General features: G+C 36.0%; 1 protein-coding gene across 2 annotated transcripts in view; it reads left to right on the forward strand.

Annotated features, from left to right (window-relative positions):
• NAV3 (neuron navigator 3) overlaps positions 1-17,083 on the forward strand; it is a 648,555-nt gene that overhangs the window by 553,309 nt on the left and 78,163 nt on the right. For both annotated transcript variants that reach the window (XM_056114248.1, XM_056114239.1), the window contains 2 exons: positions 6,373-6,561; positions 11,402-11,454. In XM_056114248.1, the coding sequence (XP_055970223.1) occupies positions 6,373-6,561; positions 11,402-11,454 (242 nt within the window). The remainder of the gene's footprint in view (positions 1-6,372; positions 6,562-11,401; positions 11,455-17,083) is intronic.

Consider the following 17,083-nt stretch of genomic DNA (forward strand, 5'->3'; position numbering starts at 1 on the left):
TCTCTCCACCTTTCGAAGTACTACATCTGACCTGGCAAAGTTATTAAAGTCAATTTTTTCAGTTGTCATATGCTTATAAAATATTATGTTATATTGTGCCCAAAACCTAAGCTAATGGGTCAGACTCCAGCAAGCCTAGAATTGACACGCCCTGATGCATCAGTATGTTTATGGGGTAGCTTGAATTCCACTATCAGAAAGAATTGCAATAGATTTCAAAGTGATCTTACCACCTCTACTGACACATCTCTCAACATTTCCACCCTTTGCTACATATGAAGGAAATCATCCACATACATCAATATATTCTTATGTGTCTCCCAAAGTATATAAGAATAGGAGGCTTCAAGTCAAGTATTCTCAGATACCTTTGCTGTGCCATTTGAAAGAAGAAAATCGGGAATACCTTTTAAAATATAAACATATTTTAATATAGCACTGCAGCACTGTCCTCCCATTGTTCATCGATTTGCTTGAGCGAGCACCAGTTACATTTCCATTGTGAGACTTATTGTTACAGTTTTTGGCATATCGAATATGCCATGGGAGCTTGCCAGGCTCTGCCGTGCGGGCAGGATACTCTTGCTAGCTTGCCGGGTTCTCTGAGAGAGAGGCAGGAATAGAACCCGGGTCAGCTGTGTGCAAGGCAAATGCCCTACCCGCCGTGCTATTTAAGTTTAGTATGATTTATTTGTAGTTCTGGCGAGGACACATCCCATTGCATAATCATTACCATGCTTTAAAAACATGAGTATGCCTTGCATCCTAATGTTGTACCAAAGACAGGGTAAAATGAGGGTGGGTTTTTTTTCCAGTTTTTTTTTTATTTAGGCACCATCATTTGCAATATAATTAATAATAGAGTTTGAGGCATGCAGAGTTCCAGCACAACACTTACCACCAGAGTAAAAACATCCCCCACCAATGTATAAAAGCCCCAATCCATGTCCTACTCTTCAGCCTCCACCTTTTAGGTGAACTAGATATGTCAACCAGCTCCCAGCATCTGTTGCCATTGTCTGACTGTTATCTCTTACTATGGTTCTTTGTTTTCTGCATATGAGAGACATCATTCAGATCTGTACCTATCTCTTGGAGGAGAGTTTGGGGTGGGGGTGGAAATGCATGAATTTTAAATCATGCTGTTATAATTTAGAGTTTCATATAATGGCTGCATCCAAATTTGTGCCCCCAAATTAGCTGGAGCGATAGCACAGCGGGTAGGGCGTTCGCCTTACAAGCAGCCAACATGGCTGACCCGAGTTCGATTCCTCCGCCCCTCTCCGAGAGCCCGGCAAGCTACTGAGAGTATTCGATATGCCAGACACAGTAACAACAAAGTCTCCAATGGAGACGTTACTGGGCCCGCTCGAGCAATAATACAATTCACAAAAATCATGTGGTAAAACATGGATAACTATAATAGAAACATTCCCACTCGAGTATCAGAACACAGTGTAAATATACAATTTTGTACAAATTTTGTATGAAATTTTATGTACCATTGGTCAGAGTTTTGGGGGAGACACTTTGTAATAGGCTGAAACTTATTTTTGTCTTCCTATGAGTGATGACAATGCTCAGATTCATTTTTCACTTTACTCTAGGGTTATATCTAGAGCATTACCTGTCACATCGAGTTCTCTATAGTTAATGAATACATTTGCATATAGAACGATGTTTAAATACCTTTCAAAGGAAATTTTCTAATCTTTTTCTTCCTCCACCTTTAATTCCTTTTGGTTTACCTCCAAGGTTATTAAGAATTAGCTCCATTAGGGGCCTGCAATGATGTGCATCGCCAGGTGTGACCCAAAAAGCAAAAATAAATAAATAAATAAATAAATAAGCTCCTTTCTTCTATACTGATGGACACTTAGAATCTCAAAGATGAAATAGACTTATATTTGGTTCAGTATTCATCTATTCTGTGTTTACTTTAGTTTTTCAACGTCAGTAATTAAATCCTAAGTCTCACATATGTGAAGGTTTTTTTATTTTTATTCTTTTTTACCATTAGGCCACACCTCAGGCCTTTCTATGTAGTTGTCACATTCCCAGTTTCTGCTTTTTTGTGTTTGGTTTTGCTCTGGGGCCACACCGGGAGGTGATTAGGGCTTACTCCTGGCTCTGCACTTAGGGATCGTTCCTGGCAGGCTTGAGGGAACATATGGAGTAACTGGGATTGAGCAGGGTTTGGCCACATGCAAGACAAGCTCTCTACCCTCGTTGCTTTAGCCCATCTAGTTTTTCTCTTCAACCACCAATGAGAGAAATGTCCTAAATAGCAGTGTACCAAACTTTCAAAGTTTTTCTTTTAAATTTTCCTCATTCCCCATAAAATAAGAAATCAAATAAGTTTCCTCATTCCCCATGTCTTGTTTCTAGTTGTACATCAATGTTTTAAAGTAAATTGAAATTAGATTTCAGATATATATTTTAAAGCAATTAATCAACTCAGTACATATGTATCAATATTTTTAAAAGCATATGATTGATAGTTGTATCTATGTATAAACATTAAATACAGTAAGTAGTATTAAAATTCACAATCTTTAGAGTGAAAGTAGAAAAGAAATAAGGAGTGGAAAGAGGAAAAGTGGGGGAAGGAGAAAGTGAGTAGGAGAGAAGAAATAGTAACTTGAACTTATTTGAAAACTACATAATTCTACTAGTTCTCATTCTCATTAGTATTTTATCTTGGATATGCTAAATATTTAGTTTTAGAATCATTGAAATACAGATTTTGTTGGATAGTTCTGCAGTTATTTTTGGCAAGAATTAAATAAAGCCAAACAATACACAAATGTTCTTCTAACCTCTAGATAAATGTCTTAAAATGATACACTTGCAAATTTTGGTATGTTTCATTCATTTATCAAAATCTTAGTTCATACTGCATACCTCAAATAGGTTGATAAACTGCAATACATGTCTCTTTAAGTATTCAGGTCTTGAATGTTATATAGTCTATCTGTCATCAGTTTTCATATGGCACTGTCTGTGACAGCTACAAGAACATGTCTGAAAGGCATCCTAACCCTCATCTATATCTCCTTCCCTCCTCTCTATCTTTTCCTTTTTTTCTGTTTTCTTTATAAATTGGAGGTTGCAATGTTTGAAAACCCATGGTTCATCATTTTGTTAAATTATTTTTAACAGTGCTCATATAGATGCAAATTTAGTGTTGTCTCTCTTTCCTTTTCTTCCTTTACCTAGTCCTTTACTTACTTTATCAGAGTTGTTTTGCTAATTATCTACTCATAAACTTTACAGTAAAGTACCCAGGAGAGTGCTTAGCAAATATCACATATTCTGTTTCAGTGACCTCATGGTATATTCATCTCTTCCTTGACATTACTTAAAAAGGCAGTAATTATACTATGAATTATTGTGCCTGTGTCAAAGAAAAGAACAGCAAATTTTGAGACGATTTCATTACATCTAATCCTAAGCCAAAGATTTAAATTCCCTGAAATTGAAATAACTCAAAAATTCCTTCACATCTTAAGCAGGTCTTTTCTGCTTCCTTGCATATATTTAGCAAATTGCTAGTTTATAATATGAACTCTTATGATGAATATATACTTCAGTTTTTCTAGTTGTTTTCATTTTAAGATTTTTTAAAATTTGAATTGCATTTTTTAAATTACAATTTTAAAAAATGCATTTGTTATGGATGCAGTAGTACATTGAGACAGCTGCTATTTTTGTGTGAACAACATATATCTTGGAGTTGTGGATATGGCTTAAAGAGTTTGAATATATATATATATATATATATATATATATATGTAGGAAGTGCTGAGTTGATTCCTGGTAGCACATCACATCACATCATATCCCAAGCACTGAAAGCTCTGAGCACTTCCGGGGTGGCCAGGCAGGTACGAGGCCATTAGGCTTGAGCAACACAGCATTGTCAACCCACACACCAAATCTTCAAGGCCACACTGCTAGGCTCTGTGTTGCCCTGTGTGACCAGAGTGGCCCCCAACCTCCCAAGAACTGCTGGGAAAAGACCAGAAAGTATTAAAAGTAAACAATTAAAATACATCATTGCTGAGCAATTGAATATTCTTTGAATGTTTTGGTGTTATGACTTCTGCAATCTTTCTCTGGCATTCTGGTCTTTGACACAGTATACAGTTATTTTATATGATTAATTTATAGTGATCCTTAGATATTAAATATACCACACTATCGATAACACAGTGGGTAGGGTGTTTGCCTGACATATGGCCAAGCCTGGTTCGATTCCTCCGCCCCTCTCGGAAAGCACAGCAAGCTACCAAGAGTATTCTGCCTGTATGGCAAAGCCTGGCAAGCTCCCCATGGAGTATTCAATATACACAGTAACAAACACAGTAACAAGTCTCACAATGGTAACTGGTGCCCTCTTGAACAAATTGATGAACAACAGGAGGACAGTGCTATAGTGCTATTCAATTTTTTGCTTTTCTCCTAAAAGTCATAAATTCTACTCATAAAAGACATTTACGGACTATAGGAAGATAATTATATTTTTTATGATGGCTAAGAAAAAATGCCATGTTATATTTCTATCATGAATGGTAGTGATATTGTGATAGTGATTTTTTTATTAATTTTTATTAGTGAAACACCATGAGGTACAGTTGTAGACTTATGAATTTTTGTGCTTGGGTTTCAATTATACAATGATCAAATACCCATACCTCCACCAGTGCCCATTCTCCACCACCATGGATCCCAGTATCCCTCCTCCCCATCTCCCCCCCACCATCCCACCCTGCCTCTGTGGCAGGGCATTCCCTTTTGTTCTCTCTCTCCTTTTCGGTGTTGTGGTCCGCAAAAGAGGCATTGAGTGGCAATCATGTTCGGTCCATAGTCTACTTTCAACATGCATCTCCCATCCTGGGAGGATCCTCCAAACATCCTTTATTTGGTGCTCCCTTCTCTATTTGAGCTGCCCTTTCTGCTAGAAAGCCCAGCTAGCCTCCAAGCCATGGAGCAAAACTCCAGATACTAATCTCAGTCACTCTTGGGTGTTCATCTCCTATTTTGTTACTTTATGTCCCCCAGATGAATGCAATCTTTCTATGTCTATCCCTCTCTTTCTGACTCATTTTGATTAACATGATACTTTCCATGTAGTACCACTTGTATGTAAATTTCATGACTTCATCTTTTCTAACAGCTACATAGTACTCCATTGTGTAGGTGTACCAAAGTTTCTTTAACCAGTCATCTCTTCTCGGGAACTCGGTTTTTTTTTTTTTTTTCAGATTCTGGCTATTGTACACAGTGCTCTAATGAACAAAGAAGTGCATTCGACTCTTCGACTATACTTTTTTGACTCTCTGGGATATATTCCCAGGAGTAGTATTGCTGGGTCAAATGGAAGCTCAATTTCTAATTTTTTGAGCATCGTCCATACTGTTTTCCAAAAGGGCTGAACCAGCCGGCATTCCCACCAACAGTGAAGGAGTGTCCCTTTCTCGCCACATCTGCGCCAGCATTGGTTGCTTTTGTTCTTTTGGATATGGGCCAGTCTCTGAGGTGTGAGATAGTATCTCATTGTGGTTTTGATCTGCATCTCCCTGATGATTAATGAGGTAGAGCATTTTCTCATGTGCTTTTTTGCCATTCGGATTTCTTCTTTGAGAAAGTTTCTGTTCATTTCATTGCCCCATTTTTTATGGGGTTGGATGTTTTCTTCTTCTGGATTTCAACCAGTACTTTATATATCCTTGATATCAACCTCTTGTCAGATGTGTATTTGGCGAATATCCTTTCCCATTCTGTAGACTGTCTTTGTATTTTGGTCACTGTTTCTTTTGAGGTGCAGAAGCTTCTTAGTTTAAGATAGTCCCATTTATCTATCTCTGTTTTCACTTGCTCGGCCAGTGGCGTGACATCTTTGAAGATACCATTAGCTTCAATGTCATGGAGGGTTTTGCCAACTTTATCTTCAGTGTACCTTATGGATTCCGGTCTGATGTTGAGGTCTTTAATCCATTTTGATCTTACTTTTGTACATGGTGTTAGGCAGAGTTCTGAGCCCATTTTTTTTTTGCATGCAGCTATACAGTTTTGCCAGAACAGTTTGTTAAAGAGGCTTACCTTACTCCACTTCACATTTCTTGCTTCTTTTTGATGGTGATATTTAATATTGCTTTAGAAAGTAACTTTTTCCAATGAAAATTCTAGAAATGCAATGGAATTTTCCATGACTGTTATCAAACATTTCAGTGACACACCTCAAAGCAGGACATGCTATTATGGATATTTATATTTCAACAGAAACTGGAATCATATTCTCCCTTTCTATTAAACTAATCTTTTCCTTAACCAAGTCTTGAAATACGTTGTTTTTGCTTTCTATTTCAGTGAGCCCAACCAACCTGTCTCAATTTAACCTTCCTGGGCCCAGCATGATGCGCTCCAACAGCATCCCTGCCCAAGACTCTTCCTTTGATCTGTATGATGACTCACAACTTTGTGGGAGTGCCACATCTCTGGAAGAAAGACCACGTGCCATCAGTCACTCGGGCTCATTCAGAGACAGCATGGAAGAAGGTACGCCTGGTTATAGTTGTGGGGGAACTTCTTTATATGACTCTAAAATGGAAGCTATAATGTCATTTCACCACAAGAATTCCTTCGAGTAAATGAATGAGTAAGAAGAACTCTCATTTGAGAAGCCCTGAAGCTAAAATGAGTTTGTTTTCTTATTTTGTAAATCTGTATAACCTTCTGTTTCATTATGCATTTTGACAGTATGCCAGAATTTATTTAGATTAATACTTAGTGTATTATATTCAGAATAAATCCAATGTTCTTACATAGAAATTCATGTAATTTTAAAGACTGTCTACCCTGGAATCAAAGCAGATGTTTTGTTTGGCACCTCAGAGTTATAGAAATAGAGAAAGCAGGAAAAAAATTCTCACAAAATTACCAGATGCTGCTGGATTTTATTTTCAGATAGTCTATTAGGTTTTATAAACTGTTTTACAATCAATTTTGCTTGAAATATCATATTATTTTTCTTTTTGGAGGACCACACCCAGCTGTACTCAGGGTTTACTCTTGGCTCTGTGCTCAGGGATCACTTCTATCAGTCACAGGGAACTATTTGTTATTATGGGTTGGAACCGGGCATAGCAAGCATTTTATTTGCTGGTTTATTGCTTCAGGCCCCTTTATTATGCTTTTAAAAACATCATGTCCAATTTTCTTGTTACTATACAATTTTATAATTCATATCTTATATATACTATTTGCTCTAGGTTACATTTCTTTTTTAAATTTTTTTTAATGTTTTTATTAGTGAAACACCATGAGGTACAGTTATAGACTTATAAATTTTTGTTCTTGGGTTTCAGTTATACAATTATCAAGTACCCATCCCTCCACCAGTGCCCATCCTCCACCACCACGGGTCCCAGCATCCCTCCCACCCTCCATCCCCCCCGTCCCACCCTGCCTCTGTGGCAGGGCATTCCCCCTTGTTCTTTCTCTCTTTTTTTGGGTACTGTGTTTTTCAAGAGAGGCATTGAGTGGCAATCATGTTTGGTCTATAGACTACTTTTAGCATGCTTCTCCCACCCTGGGAGGGTCCTCACAACACCCTTTATTTGGTGCTCTCTTCTCTATCTGAGCTTCCTTTTCACCTAGCACGTGTGGCTGGCCTCCAAGTCATGGAGCAAAATTCCTGGTACTAATCTCAGCCATTCCTGGGTGTTAGTCTCACGTTTTGTTGCTTTATGTTTCCCAGCATTTCTTTATCTCACATGACCTTAGATAACTTTTCTAGTTGTAAAGTTCTATGGTATTACTTTATAATAAAACTACTTGAAAAACTCAGTAGACCTTCTGATTAAAATGTATACAATTTTCTGAACTCTTCTATCTCACCTTTCAGATTTGACTAATGTTTGAGAGTTTCTTCTTTGATTTATCAAAGTATTTTCGAGTATCCCTATAAGAAGACTGTGACACAATATATAAACCACATCATTTTGGGGTAAACATAAGTAAGCATAGAAGTACAGACTATATATTACAATCAGACATCAAGTTAGATATATCACCCCAGTCCTTAGTTATTACATATAAATTAGAGGATTCTATATCTTGAAAAATACTGGTGTCTAAGCTTCTGGTAATCAATTTATTTATGGTATGAATATGAATTTAGATAAGTTTCCCAATTTTACTTGTCTTAATCTTTGCACCTGTAATTTCCCCAGTTTGTTTTATGTGAATGAAATTATAGATTTATTTTCTCCTCTTTCCTATTTCTAAGTATTTATTTAAAGTATCTTCTTACTGAAAATTTAGGCAGCAGGAAAAAATTGACTCATGGTTTTCAGATCACTACTGTGCATTTAATATGTTGGCACCAAATTAGTTGACCACAGTTGTCACTGCCTTTAGGGAAATTAACCAAATCACTGAGTTCACCATGACAGAGAGTGAATTAGACCCTATGAGCCTGCTGATTGCAGCAATGTAGACAGACAAAATAGAACTAATCTGAAATGTAAATTCAGTGCTTTTCTGAGATGGCTCCATCACTCTCTTCACAGAGGGGAATCTCATGATACTGTAAAAATAATTTGCTAAGCATCCTCATGACTTACTAGAGTGCCTCATTTACAAAGAGAATGCTGTTGATAAGCTCGGAAGTTTTGACCTTCTCCATGAGGATTAAATAAGGTGAACTGCTGAAAACCAGTCTGAGTGAGATGCTTTTGTGAAAGTCATGCATTGAATACTGAATAATTGTAATTCTTGATTTTTGGTCTGGAATTAAATAACATTCGCCTAGAGAGATATAACAAACTTGGTTCTCTGATGCTTGTGAGGCTGAGAAGTCTGAGATAAAAACTATCAGGTGATTGATCTATACATGGGAAAACTGAAAAATGGCATCTTCTGATTCACTGTTCAACTTTCCTCTAGTACATCATTCCAAGACTCTTACTTCCATAGGAACGTTATTAGTGGTTTAAAGAATATGCTTGTTTGTTTTTTTGTTTTTTCTTTTGAGGCCACACCTGGCTGTGCCCAGACCTTACTTCTGGCTCTCTGCTCAGGTATCACTCCTGGCAGGCTAGGGGGACTATATAGAGTGCCGGAGATTGAACCCGGGTTGACTCTGGACAAGGCAACAAGTATCTGCTATACTACTGCTACAGCCTAGAAGGAATGAGCTCACCCTTTGTTCATCTTTTGCCCCACATCTTTATTTTATTACTTAGTCTTCCTTTCTATGTTGTTTTGTTGTCTGAGAATCATACACTTGGTTCCACTGTTCTATGTCCTTATATTCAGCCAATTTTAAAGAGGTTCTTCCTGGTGTCACTAAAATCCATTTCTTTGTTTCATCTATACTGCCAAGATTCTACTCAGTGTAATTAGTCTTCTCCAGACAAGGAGTAGCATTTTTTTATAACTCAGAGTTATAAAAATGTATGCATATATATGTATATATATATATACATGCATCTGCACATTTGTCTGGGAATTCCTATGATTTTATCATTTTTTATGTAGGAATATTGCTGTTTATTCAGCCATTGATTAGGCTGATTGAATTGAGATAAAGTCCACCTTACTTTTTTTTTCTTTTTTATAATTTTATTTATTGAATCACTGTGAGAGCAGTTACAAAGCTCTCGGGTTTAAATCTCGGTCATACAATGAAACACTCATCCCTTCACCAGTGCCCATTTTCCACCACCAAAAACCCCAGTATGCCCCCCATCCCACACCCTCCAGCTACCTGTGGGGCAGATGATTTCCATGTTACTCTCTCTCTATTTTGATTACATTCAATATTTTGACACCAGACCCACCATTATTACCCCAACACTCAGATCTGCTGAAAAGTCAATAGTAGACAATTTTTTTTATTGCTGGTTATGAATAACATATGATATCATGCAGCCACAGTATGACTGCAAGATTTTGGAATTCCAAAGTTTTAAAAATTAAATATGGAGGGATTTGTGCCAAAACCTGCTGGATTCTGAGATTTGTTCCTGAGTCTCTGGGATCATGACTTGATCAGGAGCCAGACAGGCCGTCCGTGGGTGGTGACTCAGGGTCTCGTTGGGGCGGGGACAAAAGGGCCGGCTCCACCCCCATCCCGTGAGCGCCTCCCCCCCCCCCCCCCGTGAGGCCCCATGTGTCTTGTCACTGTGGGCCCAAACCTGACTGTCCAATGGCCTCTGGAGGATTGGGGCCACTGAGGCACAAAGCGGGAGCAGGCAAAGGGACAGCACCCTTTCCCCCCGAGGTGGCCCAGTGACAGTAACCCACTGCGTGGTCCAGACACATTTCTGCCAAAAGCCACTGGGTTTCAAGATTTGTTCCTGAGTCTCTGGGATCATGGCCATTAAGCAGCTTGATCAGGATCCAGGCAGGCCATTCGTGGGCGGTGACTTGGGGTCTCGTTGGGGCAGGGAGGAAGGGGCTAGCTAGACCTGCATCCTGTGAGGTCCCGCGTGTCTTGTCACTGTGGGTCTAACTCCTATTGTTCAATGACCTCTGGAGGTTGGCGGCCATTTTTTTTTTAAAACCTGGGAGATAGCAAGTTCCTAACACATTGGACATATTTCTCTATTGTTTATTTAAGGATAAATAAGCAGAAATTACTTCATACTATCACATACTATCACACAGTGAATATTTTAATAAATAGTTACTAAGCATAATTTTATTCATTTTTTTTGCCTTAAGGGCCACGGGGGGGATGCTTTTCATAGTTTTGACTTAGGACATAGTTTTGACTGGTCTGGGAAGACATTTTAAAATAATTTATTGTTTAATGATACTCCTAGATAAAAAGCAGTATTTTTTGTCCTAATTTTAGTGAGATGCCACCTTAAGATAAATATTTTTTCTATTACTAAAACTACTAAAATTTAATATTTCTATATTTTATAAAGCATAGTCAACAACTCATGGATAGTGTTGACATAACAAGTTATATAAAATGATTATTTTCATTAAAATCTGGGGAGAAAAACTGAAAAAGGATGGCAGTCATATGAAAAATCAATTATGATTTTTTAAGCTCAAAAGTTCATGGCAACATTGGCTTCATGATTTTCTGATCACTTATTTTGTGGGGGCTTACCATAGATTTCCAGATGTCCCCTGCACACTTGAAGGCCTTGTACCTGCCAGCTGCTCTCATGGTAAAGGTTGTTCCCTGTGGGACGAGAGTGGCACCATACCATGTCCATCATTTGGATCTTCAGAAATGACAGCAGAGTTATTCTCAGTTTGTGATATCTTGTTATTATTTTATTTCTGTAACATTCTAATTCTACTTTCCAGTAAAGATTGACGTTTCTTTGTAACCTTCCTTATTTTATATCTTATTCTTTTCTGCCTTTTCTAGTTCATGGCTCTTCATTATCTCTGGTCTCCAGCACATCTTCTCTTTACTCCACAGTAAGTATTGGTTGGTAAGAACCAAATTCTGCCTCTGCCAAGAATTCAAATGATAAAATAGATTTACACAAAAGGTATACTGTGCAATAGAGAATGTTCTAAATTAATGCGTGTTAATACACTGGAAGTTTTCTACCAGTTTTTCTGTGACCCATTTAGGTGTGTTTCCTTTTAACTTTTCTGTACTCATTATAATCATGAGTAGATGAAAAGCTGAGTATCATAAAGTCTTTGGGGCATGATCAGAATTCCTGAATCTATTTATTATGTGCTACCATAATTTTATCACATTGACTTGCTTCTCTGAGCCGTCAATAGTATTGGTTCTGTGCTATTTTTTCCATTTTATTTTTAATTTTTTAAGTTTAGTTTTGGGGAACATAGTACAGAGGCCTAGAGACTTTTAAAAATATATCATCTGAAACAAAATGTGATTTTGAAGACTTTATTCCTTAAGAGAGTTATAGAAATGTGTGAAATTATATTTTGTTTTTGCCAAGATGAATTTTTTCCTTCTACACTGCATATTTTCATCTTCTTCAAAAAAGTGAGTCTATAGGAAAGTATATTTTCCACGAGACTTCCTTCATGCCTGGGTAAAAATTAGATATATTTGACTTTAAAAAATCTAACTAACAGTTGAATACTATGGATAATCCTGAATTCTGTATTGAGAAGTTTGTGGGAAGTTCATAGCCTCGGTTGTCACTGGGTAATTAAGCATTAAGGGCAGTACTAATTTCTTCACTCATTTCCATGATGTTCAAATGTAATGCTCCTCATTCATTTTGGATATGTCTACTTCCATATTCATTGCTTTCAACAATTACTTAAAATCAGACAATTATTGATAAAGAATGTTTCTATTTCCTTCAATAATTAAAGTTCCCAATATTTTCAGTAAATGAACACATTATTATTAGTCCTACTGCTCTAGTGCTCCCGCCTGTGAAGGAAATAGGGATAATCTCATCTGACATCAAATGATACAGTATCATAAAATTATACTTCAGGGCCAGAACTAGACCATAGAGTGTAGGGCACTTTCCCTTCATGTGGCTGACTTGGCACCTCATATATTGTCTGAGCCCTGCCAGAAGTGGTCTCTGAGCACAGAGCCAGGAGTAAGTCTTGAACACAGCCAGATGTGCCTCCTTCCCTCTAAATAAAATAAAATAAAATTATAGTTCTGATATTTACAAAGTATTTTTGGAACAAAAAAATATCATCTTCGTGAATTCTGATAAAGGGTCAGAAAGAAAAAGAACTTGGTAGCTACTGAATATATACTAAAATCAAATAGACCTTTTTGTGATAATAAAAATAAGAGAACAGTTATCCACATGCAGTTATTGAGCATTTGAAGTCTCTCTGATGTGGCAGAGGGACCGAATTTTTCAGTTTAAATAATTTAACTATAAAAAAGCACACAAGCCTAGGGGCTGTTACAAGTTTATAGGGAGCAAATGGGTAATTGGAAGATTTGTAGATAACTAGATATTAAAAAAGAAGAACAACTTGAAAGCATAAATGAGAGGTATTATATTAGTAATACAATATGAAATTCTTATGAAATGGAATGAAAAAATAAAGACTAGATGCACAACTTATATGTCAACATTTTGAAATGAAATAAGCCCAGGTGTTAAGTACAAGAAAAACAGTTTAGATGCTTAACCCACATGAGAAGTTGATATTATTAGGAGGTTATGAAATCAGAAATTTAAATATTTGCTTTAGAAGGAGTGTAAACTACATATGTGAACAGAAAAAAATCTGTACTAATATTAGATATATGTGAATTTGGAGTAAAAGTAAAGAGAAAAGGTAAAAATGGGAATCGTTAGTCCTGGTGTCATGAACTGAGATTTAATTGCCAAAAAAAATAATGTCAGTCAGAATGCTTTTCAAGCCATGAAGTGAAAATAAGCCATTTATCATTATTTTTCATGCCTCCTGGCTAAAGATTCATTTGCAGTTGATTTGCATTCATACCTGACTATATTATCATTGTGTGTTGTCAGGCAAGACACTAAATGTCTTTGGACCATACGGCAAAATAAATTGGCAAAAACAGCCAAGTCTATCCCCTCTGCCAATGGCTTTTCTGCAATTTTTAGATTATTGTAAGAATGTTGTATACTACAAATTGCCCCCCAGTTATAAACCTTGTCGGGAGCACCATTTTGATCATATTCTAAGGGAACTTCTTGAAGTAATGTTTTACAAAAGTCAGACAGCATGGTGCACTTTCACAAAATAAAATATTTAGGGAAGAAAAAATGTTTTTTAGGGGAAACAGAATTTGTCCCTACTTAACTCTTATTAACCAAAATAGTTCTCTAATACCTAAAATAAACTATATTATTTTTATTAAATACATTATATTTGGATTAAAATTATTTAAATAAGATAACCAGATGGCTTGATGTACAGAATAATAAGGTTTGAAAATCACCAGCGTAAAATATCCCATTGGAAGGGCTTTTCTTCATCCTGTAGCTCTCTTTTTGTTGTTGTTGCTTTTTGGATCACACCCAGTGATGCACGGGGTTTACTCCTGGCTTTTCACTCAGGAATTACTCCTGGTGGTGCTCAGGGGACCATATGGGATGCTGGAAGTCGAACCTGGGTCAGCTGCTTGCAAGGCAAACGCCTTACCCGCTGTGATATCACTCCAGCCCCCATACTGTAGCTCTTTTTAAAAATCTTTGTCACTACAGTGGGCACATTTTCCAAAAGTCTTGTTACAAAGTTGAGCATATCACTAGGAAATACCAACTTTTTAAGCTGGAAGAGGCAGGCAGGTTTGCAAATTAATTGACATTCACAGGCTCCGTCTGATTTGCCAGGTCACTCCATTCAGTAATTAGACTTTATAGGTGTCATCTTGAAATCTAAGCCAACATGAACTTGAGAGTTTTTACATAAATATTAATTTCTCTAAGCTCCCTTTTAAAGTGCCTGTAAAGAAGTTGCAGTTTCTAGTCACACTGAGATGATGTTTTACAGTCACTCTTAGACTTTGCCATATGATCTTGGACAAATCCCAGTTTCTGTCTCTTATCTTCACACCAAACCAGGGTTTGGATTGTTATTTTCTGTGCCAGATTATTTCTCATGAGAAAGATAAGTATACTTAAAATCCATATACTTAAGAAAAGTTAAAAAGATAGTTTAGGAAGACTGTTTTTCCCCCCCTAAATATCTAGTACTTTTCTTTTTGTATGTTGAACCCTCTTCAGCATTAAAATTTTGGTCCTTAAAACAGATTTGTTTTATTGACCGATGTTAACAATTTTATTATAAATGCTTTGTACTTGGGATCTGATTAGTATTTGTCTCATCAAAGAAAGGGCCATGCTCATTGTAAAACACATTCCCTAATACATTACTAATACAAAATGCAATTTTGGGTTAGGAAGTTTCAAAGGACAAATTAGACAAGCATCTGTTGTATTTCCCTCTTCCAATTTTCTTACAGTTTTTTTTTTTTTCAGTGGTCAAAGGGGACAATGCTGGAACACTTGGCTATATTGATCAGGGTGCTTTCAGGCTTTGCTTCCAGTATTTAGGAAATGTTTTTTTGAATAGTTAGTGGGACTTTTGGATTGCTGCAAAACCCATTTGTATATGGCAGTTAATTATAATATTTTTCATTCCTTTCCTTGTTGATGAATAAAATCTCATACAAATGTTCTGGCTCACAGTTTCAACCTTATCTACCTAGTATTAATAACCACAGGACATGAAAGAAGGTAAAGATGAAAGAAAAAGTTAAGAAAAATTAGCAAAGTAAAAAAAAGTATAATTAGCAATGGAAAGGCTTTCTAAATAGTATATATGTAATTAATATGTCATCATTACAATTTTAATGTATATGTGATATCCAGGTCCTTTTAAGTGGAAAAGATGTAATGAATGTCCTGACTATTTTAATTCTAATATATTATTAAAATATATGAAAAATGAAGCCAGAGAAGGATGTACCCTCCTGTTAAGGGACTTATCCAGTTGACCCTGGTTTGGACCCAGCACCACATATTTTTCCCCAAGAACCGCTAAGAGTTATCCCTAAGCAGAGCCTGGAGCATTTCCTAAGCACTTCTGGGTGCGACCCAATTTCCTCCATCTCAAAAAATATATATATATGTAAAAATTATTTATAGAATATCAGTTTTATATAATCTTAGAAAACTTAACAGCAAGGTTTAAGCAGAATGAACTGGCAAGACATATGCAAAGTAAGTTAAATGGAAGTCACAGTTAATTGTGCCATATGTCTTAAGGCATACAACTCCAGGTTTCTTTTGATGTTTTTGTAATTTCTTTCTTAAAGTTCTTCCCTACTTTGATTTAAATTAAAGTTTATATTCAGGTTTTAAGTCATTAGAACTTAAAAAATCTTCACATATAAAGCAAAAATGTGTGATATATAAAGTATGCATATTTCATTTTTGAATTTCTTTCTTAAAGTTTTTCTAATAAAAAGTATTAGAATTCTATTTGCCATCATTTATTTTAAGATAGAGGGAATACAAGATAGATAAAGCTCAACTTACAAAAGGCGTATGCATGAAACCAACTTTCCTTTGTTTTATTTTATGTATCCTGGAAGAAAATGAATTTTATGTATATTAGTTCAAATATTTTCATGTCATTTTATTAGAAAATGACCTAAAATTAGAGATGGCAGGTAAAAGAATATATTTTACCTTCAAATATGCTTAAGGCTATGAACAAATTTGTACTGTTCAGCAATATTATGTATTTTCCAGCTTTTTCCAGAATGAAGGCACTTTCAAATGTAATGGTTCACATAACTCATTTTATGGCATTTTGCAGCATAGCACATGGATGAAAAATAAAACAGAGCAAGGAGGTTTTCATATTCGTATGAAAATACCAAGAAAGTTCCTATAACAGCATTCATTTCCATATATTATGCAATGAAGTACAAGCCACCTTTATTATCATCTTGATCCTGGGCATTTAGTGCTTTGCTGATTCGAAGTCAAATAATAGGAGATATATATATATATATATATGGAAAAGTAAAATAAATATTGACTACTTGATAATTTGGTAGGGTGATGGAACTAGTATGTGGTAGTGGGTGAAACATAAAGGAAGAAAGAAAAAAAGAAAGGAAGAAAAGAAGGAAGAAATGCCTTCCTATAAATTCATGGTGTTCTTTTCCTACAATATGTGTGAGATAAATCCAGTTTAAATATTTTTTTGTTTTGCCCTTTTCAAAGTATATATAACTTTTGGCATATCGAATACTCTCCAGACACAGTAACAACAAAGTCTCCAATGGAGACGTTACTGGGCCCGCTCGAGCAAATCGATGATCAACGGGAGGGCTAGAGAGACAAATATAACTTTTGATTTTAGTGGTTTGGATCTAATATTAACATTGTTTTTCAAAGATTAAGATTATTTTAATTACATTATTTTTTAAAAAAATACTCGTTTTTCAACGAGTTTTTAACCTATGTTTTAAAAGTACTATCTGATTTATGCATAAAGAAGCATTTCTTTCCAGTAAAGTATTTTGGTTTTATTAAATAGTATGCGTTCTACTGTATTCTTATATAAAACCAAAATACTGTTTTAAATAAACAGT

This window comes from Sorex fumeus, unplaced genomic scaffold (genome assembly GCF_029834395.1).
Source record: "Sorex fumeus unplaced genomic scaffold, SorFum_2.1 ptg000003l, whole genome shotgun sequence".
NCBI classification, from domain to species: domain Eukaryota; kingdom Metazoa; phylum Chordata; class Mammalia; order Eulipotyphla; family Soricidae; genus Sorex; species Sorex fumeus.